The 25721-nt window shown below is 52.8% G+C and overlaps 1 protein-coding gene across 3 annotated transcripts; it reads left to right on the top strand.

Moving 5' to 3' along the window:
• Positions 1–1341: 1341 nt before the first annotated feature.
• Positions 1342–25657, top strand: ATP1A2 (ATPase Na+/K+ transporting subunit alpha 2). Of its 3 annotated transcripts, XM_081225409.1 has the most exons (23): positions 1342–1441; positions 6614–6718; positions 6904–6963; positions 8443–8646; positions 9139–9252; positions 9505–9639; positions 10338–10455; positions 12175–12443; positions 13600–13798; positions 13934–14043; positions 14185–14319; positions 15046–15235; positions 15351–15526; positions 19025–19161; positions 19617–19767; positions 19856–20024; positions 20260–20414; positions 21046–21169; positions 21376–21521; positions 21727–21857; positions 24329–24430; positions 24528–24619; positions 25592–25657. In XM_081225409.1, the coding sequence occupies exons 1-23, from the start codon at positions 1430–1432 to the stop codon at positions 25618–25620; spliced, it is 3063 nt and encodes a 1020-aa protein (XP_081081535.1). In that variant the 5' UTR covers positions 1342–1429; the 3' UTR covers positions 25621–25657. The 3 variants fall into 3 exon arrangements, with proteins under 3 accessions (XP_081081535.1, XP_081081536.1, XP_081081537.1); XM_081225410.1 differs by lacking the exons at positions 1342–1441; positions 6614–6718; positions 6904–6963; positions 8443–8646; positions 9139–9252 and adding an exon at positions 9344–9400; XM_081225411.1 differs by lacking the exons at positions 1342–1441; positions 6614–6718; positions 6904–6963; ... (2 more) ...; positions 9505–9639; positions 10338–10455 and having other exon boundaries at positions 12303–12329.
• Positions 25658–25721: the final 64 nt, after the last annotated feature.

Genomic DNA, 25721 nt, shown 5'->3' with positions numbered 1-25721 from the left:
CCTGCCCCCTATCGGCTGGCTTCCCTCCACCAGGAGAACCCTGTCTGCTGACTGCTCCCACGAGAAGGCAAGCACAGGATTTTTTCTTCAATCTCTGCCCCTTCTGGTTCCCTGCCTCCTCGCTTTGCCCCGATTCTTTGGCTCTTTTAACAAACAAGCAGCAACACCACCTCTGGACCAGAGGGTCCTTTCCTGGCCATCTCCTCTACCACTGTTTCGGGCTGGTGTCAGGTTCCAGACCCCCTTTCTGCCAGAAGTGAGGGCCCACCTCTCTCCCCAGGCACTTCCTCAGTTTCTCCCATGCTTCCCTGAAGAGCGGCCCCTTGTCTACTACCCTCCATCCTGCCGGCGGCAGACTTGCCTTCCCTTCCCCACCAGAAGAAGGAAGCTTGTAGCCCTCCTTTCTAGTTCGCAGGTCTGGTACTTGTTAGGATATTGATCTCCATGTATCTCTTAGAAGCTCTGAATTTGCCTCTTTTGGGGCTTCTCCCCACGCACCCACAAACCCCAGGCATAATTTCAGCCTAGAGCTCCTCAACTAAGGGAGTGGCGTGTCCTGCCTGTAACACAGTTGAAAGAAATGCAGAGATATTATCTGGGAAGCCTGCTGGGCTGTCTCCTCTGTGCCCAGTCTGTCCATCCGCCAGCCACCTCCCAGGCCCCAGGAGTCTTGATTCTCAAACTTTGGAAAGGCTACACCTGGAGGGCTTGGGAGACCCTCTCCCTTCCATCTCCAAGCAGACTTCGTGCTACTCCTTGAGCTGCATTTGACTCTCACCAGGGCCCCCTTCATACACAAGGGCTGGCCTGGGGTTCCAACACTACCTTTTCCTGGCTTCAGTATCCCCACCTCCTCTACAGTTGGAACGAACAGTCTCTGCTTCTTTCTCTGGGAGATTGGATGTAGACTCAGGAGACCCAGATTCTGACTCTGTTTTATCAGCTCAAATTGTTCAGTCTCCCTGGGCCTCAGTTTCCCCATCAGGAAAACAAGAAGAAGGGTCAGATCTCATGGCATCTGGCCTCTGGGATGCTGAGGGGACTGCTCCCCCTCAGTCTGTCCCTAAGGGGCATGTTCCCAACCCGGCACAGCCTCTCCCTGCTCTCAGCAGTGGTGGCCTCAGGCCAGGGCTTGGAGGGTGAGGGGAGCCCAGGGGGAGCACTCAGCGGGACAAACGGACCTTCCACAGGCCAGTTGCTTAAGGGGCGGGAGGGGAGGAGTCCTCAGAGATCCTGTTTCAACAAACGTTTCTTTCCCGAGAAGGGGAAGGCGGGGGGAGAGGGGGAGAGGGACCTATTTAAAGCTACCCTGGTGCTCACTGTCTCTGTCTGTCTGCTGGGGTCTCTGGACACCCCAGGCTGGTGGTGTGAGCTTGGGATCCTCCCGGTGACCTCCCCCATCTAGATCCCTCAGCCACTCTGCCCCAAGATGGGCCGTGGGGTGAGTATCCCCAAAGAGCAGGGGCCTCTCTGGGGGGAGCAGTAGGGCTCTCTGGATGGTGCGGGAGGCTGGAGGGAAAGGATGAGGTGGGGATGGGATACGGAGGGAGGAGCAGTGGGCTGGTTTGAACTTGGAACTGACAGTGTCCCAGCTACCACTGTGTGCACAGCCCCACAGCACAGACCCATAGCGCTCAGCCGCCCAAGCGCTGTCCTCTCCACCAGCACCCCCAGCACTAGCCCCGCAGCCCACCACTCGCATCCCCTCCGGCCCTCCCTCCACCCCCTCCCTCATCTCTGTCCCTGCTCCTCCAGCCACATCTCCACGGTTCCTCCTCTCTCACCGCATCTCCCAGCCTCCCAGCTGAAGGGACATTTGGTACTGTTAATCCTCCCCGCCTTCGCCACCCTCTGAAAGTATCCATTCCTCTGGGAGTCCCAGCCTGAGAGGATGGGGGTCCAGTCTGAGGTTGGAGAGAGGGGCAGGGGCCATCCACTCCAGAGTCACCAAGCAGTTCCGGACACCAGCTCCAGGGGCCCTGAGCTCCAGGGACAGCTGGGCGGAGGGTGCGGAGGAAGAGTGATGTGCCCCCAGCCCCTCGTCCAGCGCCCCCGGATGTCCCGGGCAGCATTGTCCTCTGGCTGCAAGCCATGTGCTTTGAGGACTTTCCCAGAGGCTAGTGAGAGCCGCCGGCACCCCCCTCAGTCCACCCCATCCTGTGGCATTCTGCAGCACTGGGTATGCCAAGGGGAAGATTAACAACTACCAGGGAAGGGGGGTGGGGGCCAGGGCCAGGGCTTTGCATTCTTGGAAATGAAATTTCCATATGGAGAAAAGTGACCCAATCCCTTTACATCCTGCGCCTGGCGGCTTTCCTTTTGTGGAATGCTGGCAGAAGAGAGCAGGGAGGGAAAGGGCCTGGGGAGCGACGGGAGGGTGCTGAGGAAAGAAGGTGACTGCGGGGAGCTGTAGGGCGCTTTGGCCCCAGGGGGGTCAGGCAAGGACATGGTATCACACTGAGTTTAGCAGCTGAGAAAACTCGGAGCTTGGACACCAGGGTTCCTGAGCTAGGGTGGGAGCTATAAATACAACTGGTGTGTGAGTGTGTGTGAGTGTGTGTGTGTGTGTGTGTTTTCATGTGTTCTTCATAGGCTGCAGTTGATACAGACATTCATGGGTGAGCACCTGTGTTTGTGTCTTAGCAGACAAATTTGCAAACGTGCAGACCTTCAAGCATGAGTGAGCATAGATGTCACGGTGTGAGGGCACGTGAGGTCTGTGAAGAGCTGTGTCTGACGTGTGGGCTTCACAGAGGAAGAGCTCACAACCATGGGAAGATACTGTCTGGGGACCTTCAGCTGCACCTTGACATCTTTTGTTCCCCCAGGGAACGGGAGTCCCCAACTGAGGCGCAGGACCTCGAACCTCTCCCCTCCTTCACCTTAGCACAAGGTGGACCCAGCTCAAGAGGTCCTGCTTGAGAAGTGATTTGACCTTGACTTCTTCATGGCTCTGTGCTTCTCCCCCAGCATCCCTGAATTCCCTTCCCATCCACTCCCAGTAGCGAGTCAGGGAGCAGGTCTGGTTCTGTCCAGACTGAGGCTGGGGAGAGTGGGGGGACTTGGGGGGGGTAGCTTGGAGTTCACCCAGCCAGGAGACCCCTGAAGAGGGAAGGCACCCCCCATCCAAATACCCCTTTTCCCTGCAGAGCAAGGGCTCAATGTCACCTCACCACCCTGTGACTGTGAAGGGCAGCATGGGAGTTGGGGGAAGGGACGGCCCTGGTGGGAGGGAGCCCGGCCTGCTCCAGCTGCCACCAAAGGGCAGCGGTGGGGGGGAGGGCTGGCTGATTTCCAGCTGCCCGACTCTGTCCCAGCCCTGGGCTTTCTCAGAAAGAACTCTCTGTTCTCCTTCAGCACTCAAGGCCCAGAGAGGGGGACTTGTGGACTTGTGGATGGGGGAGGGAGGAGGGAAGGGGAGTGGTCCTTGCTTCCTCTCTTTCTTTCTTGCCTGGGCAGCCTGCTGGCCCTGAATCTCTGCAGGCTCCTGGCTGCAGAGCCTGAGATCCCTGCCGGGACAGGATGGGGGACGGGGCAGTGTGTCCGCAGCTCTGTGCCTGCCTGCAGGAAAGCAGGATGGGCACTTAGGGAAAGGGGCTGCTGCTGAGAGCTTCTTTGCTTAGCCACCATCTGTACATGCCAGACGTACATATGTGGGCTGGGAAATTTTTTAAACCATGCCTTTGATTCTAATTGTCATGAACTTTACTTCATGCCTGTATGTACAGAAATTCTCTGGGCTCTGCTCCTGGGCCCCCAGGCACAGCCCCCTCCTCTGTGAATGGCCAGACCCTGTTCCTGCCCCGGGAGCTATGGAGGGTCTCACTGAAGCTTATCCACCCCAGTCTCTGGCCTCTTGTCTCTTCGCTGCTTTTCATCCGTTTCTCAGTGCTGTCCCACCAAGGACAGAATCCAAAGCATTAGATTTGTGAATCCAGGATGTTTCAATCCATTCAATTAAATGAGCCCCCCTGAGTCACCTGGGGAAGCGAGAGGTAGCACTACTCACAACCCTTTCCCACTCCTACTGTTGGGCTGCTTCAGTCTCCCCAGGAAGATCAGCCTTCAGGAAGCTAAAAATAGCCTTGATCCATAGATGCTTCACATGGAAACAAATGCAAGATTTACTGATCACCTTTGCTGAGAAGAGCACTTCTGAGCAACACAGCCTGCAAAGAGCTCATATCCTTCTAGATCATTAGCGTCTGGGTGATAACGGTGTCCACCTCTCACGGCACCTCCCCCACCCCAGTTCCTGATTTCACTGGTCAGACTTCTGTATCTCCAGGTGCTAGATTCGTGATCTCTTGTGATCAGGGCAGCTGCCACATTACTTGGATGGCTCCTCTTTGATGGAAAAAAAAATGTATCATCCCCAAGCACAGTGGATTTTTAGGGCAGTGAAACTACTCTGTATACTATAATAATGGATATGTGTTATGCATTCATCCAAATCCACAGAATGTGCAACACCAAGAATGAACCCTAATGTAAACTATGGACTTTGAGTGATAATGATGTGTCAACGTAGGTCCATCCATTGTAACAAATGTACCACTCTGGTGCCAGATGTTGATGGTGGGGAGGCCGTGCAGGGGCGGGTAGGAGGTATATGGGAGCCTGTAATTTGTGCTCACTTTTGCTGTGAACCTAAAACTGCTCTGAAAGAAAAAGTCTGTTTTTAAAAAATGAATTATCCTGCAAAAAAAAAAAAAAAAAAAAAGGCAAGCACCTTGACTGTAGATCCCACCCAGGTGTTCCCTCTTTACAGTAAAAAAACAAAAAATGAATTTCATCATAGTATAGAAAAGCTCATTCGTGAAACCCTGGCATGGCCCTTAGGGTCCAGTGGAAAAGTGGAGGCACAGGACAGGAACTGAGCAGTGCCTCTGTGACAAGGACACAACATCCCGAGGGAGGAGAGGAGCCTAGGGAGGTAGAGGGGACGAGAAGGCACTTGTCACGCCACCCCAGGCCTCCCCAGCTACTTCCTATCCTATCACCCAAGACCCCTTGGAAGGAGAAATTCCCCACCCTCTCCCCCAGAAGGCCCCTGTGAGACCCTGGAAGCCTGCTGGCAGCGAGGAGACCACAGGCCCGTAAGAGGAGGGGGAAACAGTAGCCTCGCGAGGCTCCTGTTAAAATGTTCACCTGACTTCACTAAAGGACCCAGGAATGCCTGGACCTAAGAGTTCCATGCATTTTCAGTTTTAGATTTATCCTGAGACAATTTTTTTTAACATCTTTATTGGAGTGTAATTGCTTTACAATGGTGTGTTAGTTTCTGCTTTATAACAAAGTGAATCAGCTATACACATACATATGTTCCCATATCTCTTCCCTCTTGCGTCTCCCTCCCGCCCTCCCTATCCCACCCCTCTAGGTGGTCACAAAGCACCGAGCTGATCTCCCTGTGCTATGCGGCAGCTTCCCACTAGCTATCTATTTTCCACTTGGTAGTGTATATATGTCCATGCCTCTCTCTCACTTCGTCTCAGCTTACCCTTCCCCCTCCCCATGTCCTCAAGTCCATTCTCTATGCTCAGAGACAATTTCTTATATTTTTAGACAAACAGGGCCCAGTTCCCTCCTCACCCAATTGTGCTCTGGGGCTTCAAGTCCTGTGAATTGCCTCTTGCCCAGTCGCAATTTTTTTTTTTTTTTTTTTTTTCAGCCCTGAGGTCAACTTTTATTTCTTGGCTGACAGGACTTGCAGACACATGATCTTCCCAGCACCTTTTATCCTGCCCAAGCAGCGGCAGCCTAGTCCCAAAAGTGCCATGGCCAAAGGGGTTGGGGAGTCACTTCACATTCCAGGCCGGAGGCGAAGGGGGGCTTGGGGGTACTCCCCACAAACCTTTGCCAGCAAGAGGCCATGACTCACCCCAACCCCAAATCCTGCATTCTGGTGGGAGGTGGCACCAGGATGGCGAGGGCTCCCAGGACACTGCGTGCCCATTTCCTGGACGCACTGATCCTCCGACTACTGATTTCTCAGTCCGTGAGCCCTGCTCATCCCATTTCCACGCTCCACCACCAGACCCTGTGGCTCCCTTCCTCCTCCAGACACTTCCCTGCCCTGCCCCCTGACTCCCCAAAGACTCTTAATTGTGCCCTCCCCCCCAATTCCTAACTGTTTCTACTCCTCTCTGAGTAAAGCAGCCACGGTGTTGGGACAAAGACATCCCTACAGGGTACTGCTCCCTCAACGAACCCCCAGCCCTGTCCAGTCCCTTCTACAATTCTAAATAGTGTAGGATGGTGGTTTTTAAGGTTTTTGTTTACTTTGCTTTAAGAACAGGGTTCTTTCAACAAACAAAATCTTAGCATGAGCCCGACTACTCAAAAGCTAAGAGTGGGCTCCTGAGTCCTGAGCCCCTCAGCCTTTCCCGAAGTTCAAATGTAGAGCCCTGGGGTTCTGTTAATAGTTTTCAAACTGAGGGCCTGGGGTCCCCGCCACCCTGAAACCCCCTTTCCTCCCCTGGGATGACCACTGACTTTGAATCCACTGGCCCCCCCACTCCCAATGCCTGGAGTCCCAGGCTATCCAGTGGGAATAGAGGCTCCAGCCTCCATCCTCCCTGACTCCCTGGGCTCTCCCTTCCTCTTGCAGGCTGGCCGCGAGTACTCACCTGCAGCCACTACTGCGGAAAATGGGGGCGGCAAGAAAAAACAGAAAGAGAAGGAGCTGGATGAGCTGAAGAAGGAGGTGACCATGGTGAGCCCCCAGCCAGGCCATGGAAAAGGGCTCCCATGCTGGGAAAGCTGCCCCTCAGGGAAGCTCATGACACAAACCTCCCCCATGCTCCTTGCCTCACTGCTGTGCTCTCAGTACCCGCAGATGCATTCTAGACACACACAGTCTGCCTCCTTCCCCAAAGCAACTTGCTTTCTCTTCTCCAGGACGACCACAAGCTGTCCTTGGATGAGCTGGGCCGCAAGTACCAAGTGGATCTGTCCAAGGTCAGTGAAGGGGCTTCTAGGGAGGGCACCAAAGAAGTGAGAGAACCACGCAGCCTCAGGGTAGAAGGGGCCTTAAAACTCAAAGCCAACCGTCTTTACAGTTAAGGAAACCGAGGCCCAGAGACAAGGGACTAGTTGGTGGCAGGGCCAAAGCTAGAACACAGACCCACTGCTTCCTGGTCTACAGCTCCTTTCCTGAGTGCCTGGAAGCCAGAACTCCTTAAAACCCAGGACCTGGAGGGCCTCTGGGCAGGGCTGTATCCCAAGCAGCTTCAGTGACACACCTCCTCTTGTGGAACTGACGTACATGCAATAGTGGGGGAACCCATGACTGTTATCAGAGTAATGCGTTGGGCGCTGCTGTGCATGTAGCGCTGGGATAGATGCTTTACATACTTTCCTCTGATCCTTACAACAAGCCAGGTGTAGAGACCTGTTCATTAAAACAAGGAGACTCAGAGAGAGAGTAGCTTCTCACGTTCATATCAGTAGTTAGTGGCACGGTCACATTGCCAAGCCCATCATTGTGAAAAGTAAAAAAATCGTTCATCAGAAATGTAATGGGTGCATACCTCCTCCTGTAGGCCTTCCTCGACTGCCATTTTGAAAATTCTACACCCCCTTCCTTTACCTTACCTTATTTTTTTAAATAACACTTTTCACTATCTGGCAGTAATGTCTATTTATAGTGTGTTACCTCATGAGATCATAAGCTGTACAAGGCAGGAACTTGTGGGTCTTGGCCATCTCTGGATCCCCAGCACTGACCATATTGCCTGGCATGTAGTAGGCACTCAATACACATTTATTAAATAAATGAGGGGACAGATAGAAAGAGAAATAAGAAGTGGCCTCTGCGTTCAAGGAGCTCAAAGTCCAGCAGCAGAAAGGAAGGCAAACAGAATTCCAATGCCATATAGGGAGTACAGCTCTAGGATCATGCCTGGGATACAATGGGACCCAGAGAGGGGGCATGTGAGCCAGCCTGGGGCTAGGGCAACAGGGTCAGGCAAAGCTCTCTGGGGAAAGAGATGGATGGTGACCAAAGCTGTGTGACATTCATGGCCAATAATGTAGGACTCTTCTTGAATCCTTGGTGAAGGGGGGAATCTGAAGGCAGAGAGATGGGGGTGGGAGGCGGAGATCAATTGAGATGTCTTTCCAGGGAGTCTTATCAAGGCTGCCTCCAGAGGAGATTATTGTGGCCCTAACCAAAATGTGTCTCAACCCAAGGCTGACCAGAGGTGGGGGGGACCACAGCCAAAATCTTACTCAGCCTTCAAGTCCTCCAACACCCCTTGCAAATGCTGCCTCCTCCTTGTGGCCTTTCCTGATGGTCCCCTACCCCTTCCGACCAGGTGGGATTTTTCTCTCCACCTGGACATTATTCTGCTGCCAGGGAGCTGGTGGGAAGTGATGAGGGGCATGGCTTGTTCCAGATGCGAGCTCAGCTCCCACACCTCTCCTTGCCTCCCTCAGGGCCTCACCAACCAGCGGGCCCAGGACATTCTGGCTCGGGATGGACCCAATGCCCTCACCCCACCCCCAACCACCCCTGAGTGGGTCAAGTTCTGTCGCCAGCTTTTCGGGGGCTTCTCCATCCTGCTGTGGATTGGGGCCATCCTCTGTTTCCTGGCCTACGGCATCCAGGCTGCCATGGAGGATGAACCATCCAATGACAATGTGAGCCAGCATGCCTGACCCCTGGACCAGCCCATGATTCTGTCCTCCAACCCTGACTCTCCAGTACGGTGGGTGAGGGTCAGGGAGCAAGACCTTCCTGTACAGTCCGACAGCCCCTCTGTTCTTTAGGCTGAAAGGGGGTGAGACTTCTATACAAATCTCCTCCTCCAACACAAACATACACAATCATTCACGATTGAGACAGCCCCTCCCTGTTCCTTCACACATGAGTGGGCTTGTCTGCATCCCTGGGTCTTTACCCCCTAGAGAGGTCCTAGTCCTGGGAACTCCCTATGATTTTCCCCACCCCCTCCAGTCTTAAGACGCTGGGGATTAGAAGGTTGAAGGAGAGGTTGGAGAGAAGGACTTTCTTCCACCATTCTCACTCCCAGATGCAGACAAAAGGGGGGCACTGAATGCTCATCCTGAGTGGCAGCTGCCCCTCTAGGGTTAGGAAAAGGGCAGGTCCCTCAAAACCTTTCTCCTTACCAGCTGTATCTGGGCGTGGTGCTGGCAGCTGTGGTCATCGTCACTGGCTGCTTCTCCTACTACCAGGAGGCCAAGAGCTCCAAGATCATGGATTCCTTCAAGAACATGGTGCCTCAGGTAGATGGCGGAGCTGGGCTCCAGGCCGGGGCATAAGGTTTCTGGGAGACTCATCTCTTCAACTCCTTGGGCTCTGAGATGGAGGCTTGGGCAAAAAAGACCCTCCAGCTCTTCACAACAGGACATATCTTGTTGCTAAGGGTGCAAGGTCTGTCCTCCTTGGTGGGGTTGGAGGCGAGGTGGGGCACCAGCAAAAGAGGAAGGTAGGGGTTGAGATGAGCATCTCCTGAGATCCCCGGGGCCTCCCCACAGCAAGCCCTCGTGGTGCGGGAAGGAGAGAAGATGCAGATCAATGCGGAGGAGGTGGTGGTGGGAGACCTGTTGGAGGTGAAGGGTGGAGACCGAGTGCCTGCCGACCTCCGGATCATCTCTTCTCATGGCTGTAAGGTGAGGGGGCCAGGCCAGAGCCACTGGCTGAGTCCACAAAGCAAGCTGTGTAAAGCTGAGAGGGACCTGTTAGAAGTTTGAAGTTTGGGAGGCCCAGGTCCAGATGTCAACACCTGCCCCACACTGCCCAGCCACACCTTGTTTCACATATTACACGTATGCATCCTTGTAACTGTGTGTCATGAATGCTCTGCATCCCCGGTGTTTCTTTGATATCCACTTTATAGCAATCATGTATTGAGTATTATTATGTGTCAGATGCTTCATATACATTCACATAGGCTACCTAATTTAACTCTGCAAGAATGGTATAATCATGCCAGGTGGTTGCATGTGGCCACACAAGTCATGCCATGCACAACCCTAGCCGGTGCCATTTTCATTGACTACGGTGTTAATGGCACCCCCTGTAGTTGTGCAGTGCGGAGATTCTACTTCCATTCTCCATTTTACAGATGAGTAAAGGGAGGCAATGTTGGTTAAATAACTTGTCCAAGGTCACAGAAGAAGTCAGTGAGAGCCCAGATTCCAAACCAGAGCAGGGGCAATAGCTGAGTAATGCTATAAATATGTGATGAGGGCAAGTGTAATTCTGTCTTGGGTGTCATGGAGACTGAGTGTGGCTGGAGTCAGGACACAGCTGTGTGTGCCTGAATGTGTCTGCCCATCTGATGACTCCACACTGCCTTCCTCCTCAGGTGGATAACTCATCCCTAACAGGCGAGTCGGAGCCCCAGACCCGCTCCCCCGAGTTCACCCACGAGAACCCCCTGGAGACCCGCAATATCTGTTTCTTCTCTACCAACTGCGTGGAAGGTGAGAGGCTAGCCTGGTGGGGAGCCCCTGGTCCCAGCATCAGCTGAGGGAGGAGCCTGCATCTTGAGCCTCCAGGCAGGACTGGGGGCTATGGCTGTACTTACTTGTCAAAAGCCCGGCTATGGAGGAGGGAATTGAAGGGGCAGAGAGCCCTGAGTACTACAGAAGTAGTCCCCTCCAGAGAGCAGGGAATTGGCTGGGACGGCATGACTCCAGGGAAAAGTCACCTCCCCACAGAAACAGCTCTGTTCTGCCCACCCCAGGACAGCGCAGATTCCCAAGCCTTCAGATATGGGCCAAGACCCGTACACACATACACATACGCACACACGCGCATGCACACACACACGCACACGCCCCAAACCATCCTTGGTTCCTAGAAGTCTCTGGTTTGACTGATGGCTTCCATCTCTCCTGGTTCTGGGACTAGTTGCTTCATTCTCTGGCCCTTGCTTTGACCAGGGCCCAGGCTGGGGAAGGGACAGGAAAGCTATCAGTCCAGGTGAACATTCAGGCCTTCCTTCAGGCTGCATCCTGGCCTGCGCTTCACCAAAAGAAACTGTTGGTCATGCACAGGCTGCCCGGTGTGCCCCACCACTGCTCTGGGTTCTAGAGATGACCAAAGGCCAGGAACAGCTCCCAGAGCTGCTGCCACTGAGTGGCCAGAGTCCAAGCACCACCGAAACCCCTGCCCTCTTTGGTTGTGCCAGTGAGCAGAGTCGGGCTGACTCGGAGAGGGAGGCCGGGGCCAGAGCTGGTGGGAGGAAGAGCCTGACTAGACCATGAGCCTCAGAAAGTGGGTCAGAGGAGGCCTTGCGCCCCACTCCTCACGCATACCTTTCCCTTCCTGTTTCTCATTTCTCTTCAGTGTGTATTCTGTTTCTCTCAGCTTTCCCCCTCCTTCAGCAAGTTAGAATCATGGTGAAAATCACCACACATTGTTTCCTAAATTCTTAATGTACTGAGATTCTGAAATTTGCTCTACATTTCCCACAATTGATAAAAATGCCTAGTAAAACATGTCCATTGCTTACTCTGAACTGGCTTTGAAGAGAGGAGAGGAAATGAATGGAACTAACATTTGTTGAGTGCCTACTATGTGCCAGGCACTGCTCTAGGTGTATGACAACACTGTCTCATTTCATTATTAAAGCAATCCCTAGGTAGAAATTCAAAGATGGATGCAAACCCAGGTCTGGCTGGCTCCGATGCATGCTCTTTCCACTCCAGCACACTTCCTCCCCTGAAGACCCCTGGAATGTCTACATAAGGGCTAGAGATTGCCTAGCTTCTTCTATAGAGATTCATGCCTAGTGTTGAGAAAGAAAAACTTAAGACTGCAGGGAAAATCCATAAGTGCTTTACTTTGTGTTTGTAATATATTTTTGGATGATAACAAGTATGAGATTGATTTTACTGAAATACCACAGGCAATACTTTTATGTCATTTACTGAATCTCCTCAGTTTGAACCTTGAGTTTATTTGCAAGGTTTCTCCCCAGGCCCAGGTATAAGAGAAAATAATTTGCTGTTGTATTGAGTCTGGGATTGGCCATCTATGCTGGGAGAGGAAGCCAAGGGAGGTACAATCTAATCACAGTGACTCACAGTCTTTGGCTTGCTTACTCTGTGATGGTTTTCCTCTCCCAGGAAGTAGGATGAGACTTCAGTTCCTGGGACCCCAAGGCACCCAACCTCGTGTCCCTTCCTGTGTTGTAGGCACTGCCAGGGGCATCGTGATTGCCACAGGTGACCGGACGGTGATGGGCCGCATAGCCACTCTGGCCTCAGGCCTGGAGGTCGGGCGGACACCTATAGCCGTGGAGATTGAGCATTTCATCCAGCTGATCACGGGAGTGGCTGTGTTCCTGGGGGTATCCTTCTTCGTGCTGTCCCTCATCCTGGGCTACAGCTGGCTGGAGGCAGTCATCTTCCTCATCGGCATCATTGTGGCCAATGTGCCTGAGGGGCTGCTGGCCACTGTCACTGTGAGTGGGTCAGGCCAAGGGGCCTCCAGGAGAGGGTTTTGCTACCCTGCATCAAAAGCAAGAGAGGCTATGGCTTCTCTGCAATTTTTTTACTTCCAGCCCCTAAAATCACATATTCGATTCTCCTTTAATACATGGCTTAGAATGTGAGTCTGAAAAAGATCATTTAATACATGGCTCAGAGTTTGAATCTGAAAGGTTTTAAGTTGGGCTGTGCCTTTGCTCTCAGTTTCTCTCCCAGAGCTTGTCCTGGTCGGTCGCCTGTTCTCACAACCCTTGTACCAGTCATCTCCCCACTGCCCTCTGGAGCTCATCCTGGCTAACTCTCCTGTCAAGGCTCTCTCCAAGGTCACCAGTGACTAATTAGCAAATCCAGTGACCTTTCCTCAGCTCCCATCCTTAGCTCTGCTGCTGAAATGGATACTGCTGTCCGCCCTCCTAGCATTCTCTCCTTCGTTGATGACTGTGACTCATCACTACCCTGGTTCTTCTCTCCCCAGTCCCCTGCACTGTCTCCTCCTCCCCACCTCCACTGATCCTCAGTCCTCAATGCTCTGCTTTCCTCCTGATGCCCCTGAGTAAGCTCATCTCCTCCCAGTTTCTGATGCCTGTTTGGTGTTGATGACTCACACATACCTACACCCTGTTCTACTCTGGCCCTCTCTGGAGCTCTGGCCAAATATCTTCAACTCCCTACTGGACACTTCACCTAAATATACACTCATGATCTCAGCTCAACACATCTAAAATGGAACACATGGGCTTCCCTGGTGGCACAATGGTTGAGAGTCCTCCTGCCGATGCAGGGGACACGGGTTTGTGCCCCGGTCCGGGAAGATCCCACATGCCGCGGAGCGGCTGGGCCCGTGAGTCATGGCCACTGAGCCTGCGCGTCCAGAGCCTGTGCTCCGCAATGGGAGAGGCCACAACAGTGAGAGGCCCGCGTACCGCCAAAAAAATTAATTAATTAATTAATTAAAAAAATTTTAAAAAATAAATAAATAAAATGGAACACATTCATGACTTACACCTAGGTCTCTCTCAGTGTTCCTGGAGTAGGATCAAGGGAGGAGGGACCAAGCCATGGTCTGGGGTAAGGACATGGATATCTCCAGCTTCAGGCTGAGCCCTTTTTATTGCCCTCTCTCTCTACCAGGTGTGTCTGACCCTGACAGCCAAGCGCATGGCTCGGAAGAACTGCCTGGTGAAGAACCTGGAGGCAGTGGAGACGCTGGGCTCCACCTCCACCATCTGCTCCGACAAGACGGGCACCCTCACCCAGAACCGCATGACCGTCGCCCACATGTGGTTTGACAACCAGATCCACGAGGCCGACACCACAGAAGATCAGTCTGGTGATTGGGCGCTCTACCCAGAGTGGGAGGAGGGGACCGGAGGATGTTCAGGGCACTGGACTGGCGGGGCAGGTGGGGTGAGATAAGAGGTCTAAAGGAGAGCCTAGCTCCTGCTTCTCTCTCCTTTCCTCCCAGGGGCCACTTTCGACAAACGATCCCCCACGTGGACCGCCCTGTCCCGGATTGCTGGTCTCTGCAACCGTGCTGTCTTCAAGGCAGGGCAGGAGAACATCTCTGTGTCTAAGGTAGGGGGTTGGGGGATCGCCACAGCCTGCCCACTTTGCTGATGCCCAGCTTCCTCTCTTGCACCCTGTGGCTGCCTCGGGGACATCAGTGCCCTCCCTCCTTGGTCCTCCACTGTGACACTGAATTCTCCTTGTTGGCAGCGGGACACAGCTGGTGATGCCTCCGAGTCAGCTCTGCTCAAGTGCATTGAGCTGTCCTGCGGCTCCGTGAGGAAGATGAGGGATAGAAACCCCAAGGTGGCGGAGATCCCTTTCAACTCAACCAATAAGTACCAGGTCTGGTTTGGGTGCCAGGTCAAGGAAAGAGGGAGAGATGGAAGTGAGGGGCACACAGAGTCAAAGGGGAATCAACAGCAGGAGAGAAGGCATCTGATCACCCTCTCACCCCTGCATCATCCCCCGGGGCAACGTGGGTGACCAGATGTCTGGTTGCAATGACCAACCCCACACCCAGCTCCCAAACCTTCATTCCTTTACTACAACCTGTCACCTTCTCAACTCTTCTTCCCAGGGCTCCACATCCTCTGGCTCCAGTCCCCCAACCCTTCCATCCCATTCAGTTGAACCATACGTTGGAAATTTCCTTAGGGTATCCCTCAGCCTACAGGCATCTGTTAAATGCCAAGAATGCAGTCTCAGCTATGTCCTGTAAAAGCCATAGGGGTAAAATCCCCTAAGGCCAGTGTGGTGATGGGGCATGCTGATGACAAAGCCACCTCACCCCTAGCACAGTGCCTGTCCTAACTGATTAGAGTAAATATTTGCTGAGTGAATGAATGTCCTATGGGAAGGTGACTCTCAGGTTACAGGGTTAGGACTATGAGGTCCAAACACCCATCCACACATGGAGACTCTCCCTATGTTGACAATGGTTGATGGATCAGGGGTTATTTTATTAAGAGAGTTTTTCTTACCAGCCTCTGCTCTGTCCCAGGCCCCGTGCTGGGCACTGGAGCTTCAAGACAAGTGTGGCCCCTCTGTAACTGCCTTTCCTCTCTCCAGCTGTCCATCCACGAGAGAGAAGACAGCCCCCAGAGCTACGTGCTGGTGATGAAGGGGGCCCCCGAGCGCATCCTGGACCGGTGCTCCTCCATCTTGGTGCAGGGCAAGGAGGTCCCTCTAGACAAGGAGATGCAAGACGCCTTCCAGAATGCCTACCTGGAGCTGGGAGGACTGGGGGAGCGAGTGCTAGGTGAGGGGCCAGAAGCAGGGAGCAGGGCTGAGAAAGCCTTCCCTGGGATGAGGGGCTCTGGGGGCAACCCGGCAGCCACCTTGCTGCTCTCACTCCTCCCTTCTGTCCCCTTCAGGCTTCTGTCAACTGAATCTGCCCTCTGGAAAGTTTCCTCGGGGCTTCAAATTCGACACAGATGAGCTGAACTTTCCCACAGAGAAGCTCTGCTTCGTGGGGCTCATGTCCATGATTGACCCTCCACGGGCGGCCGTACCGGACGCTGTGGGCAAGTGCCGGAGTGCGGGCATCAAGGTACTAGCCTCACTTCGTCCCTCCTCCCAAACACCAAAAGTCCAGGGGCCGGAGAGGCTGCTGCCCTGGGGAGACCTGGGCCACTGTTGGCCTACTTCCTGCTGACTGAGAGGAGAAGCCATCCATCTTCAAGGAAAGGTCGGTCCCCGCCTTGTAGCTCTCACCCTTGTCCCTTTTGCTCAGAGTGACCAGTCTCCCACACCCATGCTTTCTCTCTGGCGCACGGCTCCTTCCATTCTTGTTTCAAGCCCATCAGTCACCCTTATCTTGGAGATCTGATTGTCCTCCCCTTCCCAGCTAGCTCCTACTCTCTCTAGCCGTTTAGGATGAGATTAGTAGGCTCTCGCCTGTGGCCGCTCACCTCCTCCCCATAACCCTGTAGACTAGCTCCGGTCCTCATTCCACCAAGACTACCTCTCCCTCATTCTCTTCTCCAACTGCAATTGCTTCTCAATGACCACTCCCTTCTCTGTAAGACATCTGTGCTTCATTCAACAAATATTTATTGTTTACTGAGCACTGTTCAAGGTGCTGGAGTTCAACAAACAAACAAAAATCCCTTCCATCTTGTCCTTTCTGTTTCCAAGATACAGCTCTTTACCACTCTTAACCTGTCCAGTTACCAATTCTGATGCCATTGCTTGTTCCTCCTTTTTCAACTTCTCACCTACTTCCAAATCAATTCAACTCAACCTGTCTACTGAGGGCCAGGGACTGCACCAGGCACTGGGGAAACAAGAGACAAATAAGATACAGTGCCTGGCCTCCGGAGCTCATGATCCCTCAGGGGAAACAAATGCCCTTAAATTAATCACAGAACAATTTTAACAGATAAGGTCTTTGAGCACCCGCTAAGGGTCAGATATTCTAATAATAAAAAGAGCCTATTGTTTTGTGAGGCTTTATATGCATCAGGCACTATTCTAAGCATCAAACCTGTATGATCACATTTGATTTTCACAACAACCCTACAAGTAGGCACTAGTATTTTCCCTTATTTACAGAGACAAAAACTGAGACGCAAAGTAACATGCCCAAGGCCACAGAGCTAGTAAGTGGTAGAGCCAGGGTTTGAACTGAGATATCTGCTATTTTTTAACCATCACACTAGAGGGCTTATATGTATATATGCACATATATGTGATTTCTGACCCCTGCAACCACTCTGTCTCTAAGGTAGGCATCATTATCCCCATTTAAAAATAAAACAAGCTGAGACTCCAAGTGGGTAAGTAGCTTTCCCAAAATAAAACTTCTAGTAAGAGGGAGACTGGCCATAGGAAGCCTGGCCAGCTCATCCGGAAAGCCCGTGCACCCCTTCTCACCAGGCAGCCTGTTACCATGATCAGAACAGTTACCGAGGCCTGGTGAAAGCATGTCCAGGGAACTCAGAGCAGCAGGGGGCAGTTAAGTCCACCTCGGAGAACTGGACAATGCTTTACAGAGGGCATGATATTTGATCTGGGCCCTGAAGGGTGACGAGCATTTTGTAAGGCGGGGAGGGAGCAGAGGCGTGTCAAGAGCAGGGAACAGCGTGTACCCAGCCGTGGCTGGACTGCACGGGGCATGCGCGTGTGGCAGTGGGAGGTGGCCGAGGAGCACCGGAGATGGAGGCTGCAATCAGGGCCAGGGCCAGTTGGAAGGATTTTGCTTAAATGCCAGACTTGGGCTTTATCCCGAGAGCCACAGAGAGCCGCAGGTGTCACAGGGCAGAGCTAGCCCTTAGGAGGCTACTTGGATGGAGAAGGGGCTGGATTTGGAGCAGAACTGGGGTTGGGGAGGCAGCATAAGAGGCTATTGCAATAGCAAGATGATGACCCAAATTAGGGCAGCGACAAAAGGAGTGGAGTAGTTACTTTTGAGAGGTGTTTTGAGAACTTGGTGAGCAAACTCAAATGGGGAGGCGAGAAGATCCAGGAGATAAAGGGACTGAATGAATTGAATGGATAGTATCTCAGGTGGCGAGCAGAGGAGAAGGCTCCATGGGGGCGGGGAGTAGAGATAAGGAGTTCACTTCGCCCTGAGATCAGAAGGTCTGTAAGATGCCCAGGGGGAGATGTTTCAGGGAAAGTAGGAATATGGCGGAGAGCTCAAGAAAGCGGGCCAGGACAGGAGAGTTCAGTCTCATTCCCATGTGAGTACAGATTAAAGACACACTAGTATGCTTGATTCTATTGCTCAGGAAAAGAGCAGGGGTGAAGAAAGGGGAGGGGAAGGAAACCCTGGGCCACACCAACAGAAAGGGCAAGTGGAGGAGGAACCAGTGATGAGGGGGAAGGTGGTGACAGGTAACCCTTAGTGAGTGTCCACCTAAGGCCGCTAACTCCTCAAGACAACCCTGAAGGAAAGACTCATCATCTCCATTCTGCTGAGACTCAGTGAAGGCACTTGGGGAAGGTCAGTGTTTCACCTTAGGTCTGCTAGGCGACACCAAAGCTGCTTCCTCATTCAGGTGGGAAAGCGCACCTGAAGAGGGATGGAGGGGAACTGGGAATGAAGGAGTCCATGGGAGCCAAGGGAGGACAGGGCTTCAAGGAGGGGGTGGTAGACAGTGTGAAACCCCTCAGAGGGTTGAGTAGGATGAGGACTGCCAAGATGCTTTTGTCTTTCCGCTGGGAGGCCCATGTGGCTTTTGGGGGTGGAAGAGAAGGCAGCGGGGCATGAAGAGGCTTCCTTCTCAGTATGTGTGGGATTTGCCCCACAAACCCCCACAGGCAAATGGTCTCCTAAGCCAGCTCTGACCTCCTGTTGCTTTTGCAACATCCTCTTTACCAGCCTCTCAGGTGCTAACCACCTTCCCCATCCGGCTTCATCCATTCTGCAACAGCAGCAATGAATATCATGGTTCAGTCAGGAATCACCTTCTTCCCACATTGTGAAGGGATGTCAGAGGCAGAGGAACAGGTGGTGGAAGGCAGCAGGGAGGGATGGGAGGGAATGTCTCCCTCCCATCCCTGCCCTGTCTGATTAGGATGTCGGCAGACCTCACACTGGGCACTAAGTAAACCATGTCTGTTCTGGTCCCCTGGGACCCGGAGCAAATCATGGGCCCCTTGCTAAGCCTTTGTTTCCTCACTGGTAAAATGAAGGAGCTGTTAGGGGTCCTCCCAGCTGTGACAACCTCATATCCCATGAAATTCAAACTCTTAAACAATCCTTGAGGCTGCTTTTCCAAGGGACCCTCATTAACTTGTTAACTCTGTCAGAGAGGCTTTCCTCCAGTTAGGCAAACTATCTCTGATCTCCTGAAAACAACTTGTCGTTGTCTCTTCCCCTCACCCATTCTCTCTCTCTCTCTCTCTCTCTCTCTCTCTCTCTCTCTCACACACACACACACACACACACACACACACACACACAGAGTTCCATTATTTTGGCTGGGATCTTCCAGTCCCACCGTCTAGTGGTCTAGCTCTTCCGACTTTGGGAAAGGAATAAAAGGAGAAAAAAAAAAAACCTTAATGCTGCTTTCCTTTTCTCTTTTCTCCTTCCTGCCAGGTGATCATGGTGACCGGGGACCACCCTATCACAGCCAAGGCCATTGCCAAAGGTGTGGGTATCATATCAGAGGGCAACGAGACGGTGGAGGACATTGCAGCCCGGCTCAACATTCCTGTCAGCCAAGTCAACCCCAGGTGAGGCTCTGCAGGACCTCTCCCCCATCGACTCAGCCTCTCCCACAGACGCTTGAACAGCCCCTGAGGGTATCTGGTCCTAACTGCCGGTTCCCTGGTCCCGAGCCTGTGGCCAGACTGTGCCACTGATTAGCTGTGTAACCTTGGACCTGTCACTTTACCTTCCCGAGCCTCCATTTTCTCAACTTCAAAATTAGTGTAGTATCCACGCTGCTGGTTGCTATAGGAGCGAGATACGTGTAAAGGAAGTAGCGTCTGGCCCAGCACGCTGTACTGATGACTGTGATGCTGCTGCGTGGTGAGGACTGAGCACCACCCCCTCAAAGAGAGAAATGGGAAAGACAGGTCACTGAGGGTCAGGGAGAGGAAGACTGAAGCTGTTGGGGAAGACCCGGCAGTGGCGAGGAGGGGTGGTGGGGTACCAGGGAATCAACAGGCTCTGCCTCTGCCTCCAGAGAGGCCAAGGCATGTGTGGTGCATGGCTCTGACCTGAAGGACATGACGTCAGAGCATCTGGACGAGATCCTCAAGAACCACACAGAGATTGTCTTTGCCCGGACGTCTCCTCAGCAGAAGCTCATCATCGTGGAGGGCTGTCAGAGGCAGGTGAGCAAAGGGGTAAGGGTCAAGGCCAGGGCCAGGGCCAGGCACGTGCAGGGGCTGCACCGCCAGCCTGGCTGTACCTTCTCCCCAGGGAGCCATTGTGGCGGTGACAGGGGACGGGGTGAACGACTCCCCCGCGCTGAAGAAGGCGGACATCGGCATTGCCATGGGCATCGCTGGCTCTGACGTGTCTAAGCAGGCAGCCGACATGATCCTGCTGGACGACAACTTTGCCTCCATCGTCACGGGTGTGGAGGAGGGTGAGGGGCTACACGGGCTGGGATGCCATCCAGGATGTCTGAGCTGGCACATCTACTTCCCTGCCTTTTACCCCAATTACAGACTCAACTCAGGATCTCAGGCATCCACCGCCTGCTTTAGCTTCCCTCTAACACAAAATCTCCCTTTGTTGGGTAGATGAGCGGCCATGCTTCAGGGGCTAGGGGTGGGGAGGGTCCCTCTGATCTCCCTGATGCCCTCAGAACCTCCCCACAGGCCGCCTGATCTTTGACAACCTGAAGAAATCCATCGCCTACACCCTGACCAGCAACATCCCCGAGATCACCCCCTTCCTGCTGTTCATCATCGCCAACATCCCCCTGCCTCTGGGCACTGTGACCATCCTCTGCATTGACTTGGGCACTGACATGGTGAGGCCATGGGTTGGAGGAGGGGACAGGCAAGGCAGTCATGGGAGCACAGTGGGTAAGGGTGGGCCACAGATGGAAGGAAAGGTGCATCAGGGACAGCTGAGCAGGCTGTGAGGGTTGCAGAGAAGATGAGCTCAAAGCCTGGAAGATGATAGGGTCTTGGGTCTCTCTTTTTTTTTTTTTTTTTTTAACTGTGTTGGGTCTTCGTTGCTGCGCACGGGCTTTCTCTAGTTGCGGCGAGCGTGGACTACTCTTCATTGCGGTGCACAGGCTTCTCATTGCAGTGGCTTCTCTTGTTGCGGAGCACAGGCTCTAGGCGCGTGTGGGCTTCAGTATTTGTGGCATGTGGGCTCAGTAGTTGTGGCTTGCGGGCTCCAGAGAGCAGGCTCAGTAATTGTGGCGCACAGGCTTAGTTGCTCCACGGCATGTGGGATCTTCCCGGACCAAGGATTGAACCCCGGTCTCCTGCATTGGCAGGTGGATTCTTAACCACTGCGCCACCAGGGAAGTCCAGGGTCTTGGGTCTTTATAAGTGTTTGAATTGTGTCAAAGATTCTTCACTGTTGATCATCCTCTGCTCCCACCCTCTCCCTTCAAATGCTGTCCTCTCCCCAACTGCCCCCTTGCACAGGTCCCTGCCATCTCCTTGGCCTATGAGGCAGCTGAGAGTGACATCATGAAGCGACAGCCGAGAAACCCGCAGACAGACAAGCTGGTGAACGAGAGGCTAATCAGCATGGCTTATGGACAGATCGGTGCGGCCGGGCCCGGGGCTCAGGAGGGAACCCCAAGAAGATGTTTTTCCCAGCCTTTGGAGGGATGATACCCCTGCAAAATTCCAGGACAGGGGCCAACTCCCCGAGGGTCAGGGATGTCCTTCTCTGGCCCACAGGGGCTGGCCCCATCCTGTTACCTTCTATGACCCAGGCCCTGCCCTTTGTCCTTTGCCCACCACCCACAGGGATGATCCAGGCGCTGGGTGGCTTCTTCACCTACTTCGTGATCCTGGCAGAGAATGGTTTTCTGCCTTCACGGCTGCTGGGAATCCGCCTCGACTGGGATGACCGGTCCATGAATGACCTGGAGGACAGCTATGGACAGGAGTGGGTAAGTGGAGCTGTGTAAGTGCAGATGCACACATATGAGAGAGTAGGGCTGAACGTCTGGCAGGAGTGGTCAGTCATGGCCAATGGGATTGGGGGCTAAGGGTGGAGTAGGTGCCCAGGGTTTAACATCTGCCCTGGACCACGCTGCACCCTGTTCCTACCCTTTCTTCTCACACTCTCACCTCTCTCTTCCCTCCCTCCCCCAGACCTATGAGCAACGGAAGGTGGTGGAGTTCACGTGCCACACGGCCTTCTTTGCCAGCATCGTGGTCGTGCAGTGGGCTGACCTCATCATCTGCAAGACCCGCCGCAACTCAGTCTTCCAGCAGGGCATGAAGTGAGCATGCCCACCAGGCAGAGCGCATTCAGGGCGCACTCACCCACCCACATCGGCTGGGGTCTCCGATTGTAGTTGCCCGGCTGTATATCCGTAGCCTTTTTTGGAAATAGATGAGCGAAGAGGAAGGAGGGCTATGACTCTTTCTGATGAGTTTTCATTTGCTCCTAAAATCTCCTTCATTATGGTCTCCTTCCATCGTCCTTCCTTTTCATCTTCTCCCCATACCTCTCCCCTCCCTCCCTTCTTCCTTCCTCCCTTCCTTCCTCTATCTTATACTCTATACTCACCCCCACCCCTTGGCCCAGCCCTAAATACAGGGTCCCCTGGGCTCCCCTCCACTCGGCAGGTAGCTCTAGTTTACAGCACTTGCCTTATGGTGGTGATGTTGTCCTTGTGGGAGCTGTGAGCTGCTCAGGGTCAAGTTCTTGTAGTGTGAGTTACACCTGCCAGTCACTGTGCTAAGTGATTCACAAACATCGTCAAACCTCACAGTAGCTCTGTGAGGGAGGTATTATTTTCATTCTATGGATAAGAGACCCCTGCAAAAAGTTAAATGGTGTGCCTGGGGTCACCCAGCTGGAAATAGCTCAGCCAGCTCTGTTTCTGAAGCCTAAGCTCGTGACTACTACACTGGGTGGCTCACCTGTCACAGAGCCTGGCACCTGAGGGGTACCCAGTGATTCCTCTGCAGCTCCAGCCTGGATGGTGGTCAGTGCCAAAGGTATCACTCCCATTATCTTTCTTTTCTTCTACTGCAAACAATGGGCAAAATTCCCCACGTGAGTTTTGTCACAATTTCTTAGTTTGAGGGAAAAAATTGCCAAAACTCCAGTGAATTTAATAGCGTTTGAGATCCTAGGGAGAGGAAAGGGAAAAGTCTCTTAGATGAAGGAAGGAGACTCCACTGGGCTAAAAACACTAATGGGGACAAGGCAGTGAGAAGAGAACAAGGAGCAGAGGGTCCAAGACACTAGGTGACTGACTGTGCAGGGCATGGGTGACAGAGCAAGCCGGGGACACAACCAGACCAGCTAAATCCTGCCCATCTGAGAGGCAAGTGGAAAAGAAACTAAACAAAAGTCAGACTGGGACAGGGAAGGAGTACTAATACCAACAAGAAACCTGGCCCGAGGCAGCCTTCGCACCTTATGCCCCACCCTGGGGTGTCTGGAGCCTCAGGGGTCCTCAGAGATGCTCTGTGCATTATTCAAACAGCTTTATGGAAATAAAGCACTTCCTCTAAGAAGATTCCCAAGCTTACCAAAGTGTCATTGTCAGGCAGAAGCCTAAGTATGAACTATAGTGATCACATGTTAATGCACGATTCTTTTTGGAAGTCGTGTGTATGACTAATTAATTTTTTAACTGGGAAAATATATTCATTCCTTTTTTTTTTGGCCTCACTGTGGAGCATTCGATCCCAACCAGGGATCGAGCCCGTGCCCCCTGCTGTGGAAGCAGGGGGCCCCAACCACTGGACTGCCAGGGAATTCCCTATATTCGTTACTTATTAACAAATGCAGCTGGAGAGACAAAAATCAATTAAAATGTGGTCTTTGTAGAGGAAAAACAAGAGGGATGCTTAATGAGTGAAAAGTTTGGGAACAACTGGCTTAAGCCATGAAGAGGTGCAGTGCATGAGATTATAAAATACAGCTAAGAATGTTCCTCGTTCAAGAGCTCTCCACGCATTATCTCCCACAATCTTCCCAGCAATCGTAGGATATAAAGGTACTATCTCCTCCAGAGAAGGAGCATGAAGGTCAGAGAAGTTAAGCAACATTGCTTCCACCCAGAAGCTAGTAAGTGGCCTGGCTGGGACTAGACCCCCCCGTCCGACTCCAGACACTGTCCTCAGAGCCTTATTCTCTCCTGCTCTTCAGTTCTGACGTGGTGAATACATATTCAGCACTTTTTATCCAGTGAGCTTTCCCTTTCTGAGTACTTTACAAACATTCCCTTCTTTACTGAATATCTATGACCAACAACTACCTAGGGCTGTAGGAGACACTGAGAGGGTAGAAGACATAATTCAGTCCTGAAGTGAAGGAACAAGCATCTTGCTGGGGAGACGACACTTTCAAAGGCCACGTGTCTGGAGCAATAACAAGATTATAAGCTGCGTGAGGGCAGGTTCCAGGTCTCCAGAAGGAAGCTTGCATTGACCACAGCATCTCCAGCACAGAGCGTATCACCCAACACATAGGAAACATGTATTTGATGAATGAAAGTATGTGTTATAGACAATAATCGGAGGTAAAATCAGTTAGCAGAAAAATTAAAGACAATCTTTCTTTGGTTACATTTAGCATGAGAAGAAGCATTTGAAGAAGGCATGGGAAGATGTCATTTATAGCCTTTCCCCAGCGTTTCTTCCCGCCTCTTTCCCTTCCACCACCAGGGGTCACCCTGGATCTCTGCCCCTCCTTGCCCTCCCCTCCAACGCTACCTACCCTTTGCCTTTCCAGGAACAAGATTCTGATTTTTGGGCTCCTGGAGGAGACAGCACTGGCGGCCTTTCTGTCTTACTGCCCGGGCATGGGTGTGGCCCTGCGCATGTACCCGCTCAAGTGAGTGTCTCTTTAGAAGGGCCCCCTGCTAGGATCCAAGTTCTGGTCCCTTTGAAGCAACCTCTGATGCTCTTGACACTCTCCTCTGTTTCCTCAGGGTCACCTGGTGGTTCTGTGCCTTCCCCTACAGTCTCCTCATCTTCATCTACGATGAGGTCCGAAAGCTGATTCTGCGGCGATATCCAGGTGGTAAGCACCTCGGCGCTGCACCCCGACCCCAGCAAAGTGCAACTCCCCACTGTGGCTACCAACCCATGCAGGGCTCCAAACCTGAACTCCATTCCTACTACGGACCCTTTTGCTCCTTTTCCTCAGTGCCCTCGGATCTTTGGGTCCGGGGTCCTAGGAGCCCTGACTCTGCTGAAACTCTTCCTCTCAGATTCCCGTCCCACCCAACATACAGCTGGTCTCTGAGGCCCTCCGCCTTCCACCTGAAATCACAGAACATCAGAACTAGAAGGGCCCTCTGAGGTCATCTAGTCCCACCTCCACATTTTACAGACAAAGAGAGGGGCAGAGGTGAATTTATTCATTCAGGGTCATAAAGCCAGAAGCAGCAGAACTGGCACTACAACCCAGCCCTCCTAATTCCTAGTCATCAACCAAGTATTTTTTTTTCCCCAACAAGCATTTTTGATCACTTACTGGAGGTTGAAAATGGATGGCCCACAAGCCAAATATGGTCCATGGATATTGTTTGGTTTGGCTGCCCTATCTTGCATGGGTGTTTTTTGTTTTTTGTTTTTCAGTTGGCTTAATATCTAAAACTTAGGGGCTTTCACATAAAATCCAAGTTTCTGGCTTCTCCTGAAAAATCACAGGTGCTGTCGATCCCAGGGCCCCATTTCTGGACAGCAACAACGGACGGCTGCCCTTTAGAAACTCACTTGTTACCTGAACAGCACCTGTTGCCGTTTGTATTTTCACCCCCAACAAAACCACTCTGGGCCCACCGTCCCCTGTGCTAAATGCAAGTCTCTCCTTCCCCCTAATCCATGGCCTCATGGAGTCCCCTCTGCCCCTCCCCTTCCACAGCTGCTTTCCTCAGCCCCTCCCCCAGGCTTCTGTTCTGCCTGGCCTCAACCACCAAGACCCTAGGGCATTTATCTCTTGTCTTCTCTAAGCTCACCCTGCAACCCCCGTGCCTAATCTCTCTAACAGGCTGGGTGGAGAAGGAGACGTACTACTGAGCCCGTTGGAAAGAAGAGCCAAGCATGGGAAAGACGGGGCGGGGTGGGGGGGGTGCGGTCCCTGAAGTAGTCGCAGGGATGGCGTTGGGGAGGGGTGGGAA

This window comes from Mesoplodon bidens (assembly GCF_964165515.1).
Source record: "Mesoplodon bidens genome assembly, chromosome: 2".
Classification (NCBI taxonomy): domain Eukaryota; kingdom Metazoa; phylum Chordata; class Mammalia; order Artiodactyla; family Ziphiidae; genus Mesoplodon; species Mesoplodon bidens.
This window is presented reverse-complemented; position numbering and strand designations above follow the sequence as displayed.

Bases quoted from the DNA above. Each gene is read 5' to 3' on its own strand.
- ATP1A2 (XM_081225409.1), top strand. The intron at 14,320-15,045 runs GTCTGGTTTGGG...TCCTCTCTCCAG, and splicing joins ACTCAACCAATAAGTACCAG to CTGTCCATCCACGAGAGAGA. The intron at 15,527-19,024 runs GTACTAGCCTCA...CCTTCCTGCCAG, and splicing joins GCCGGAGTGCGGGCATCAAG to GTGATCATGGTGACCGGGGA.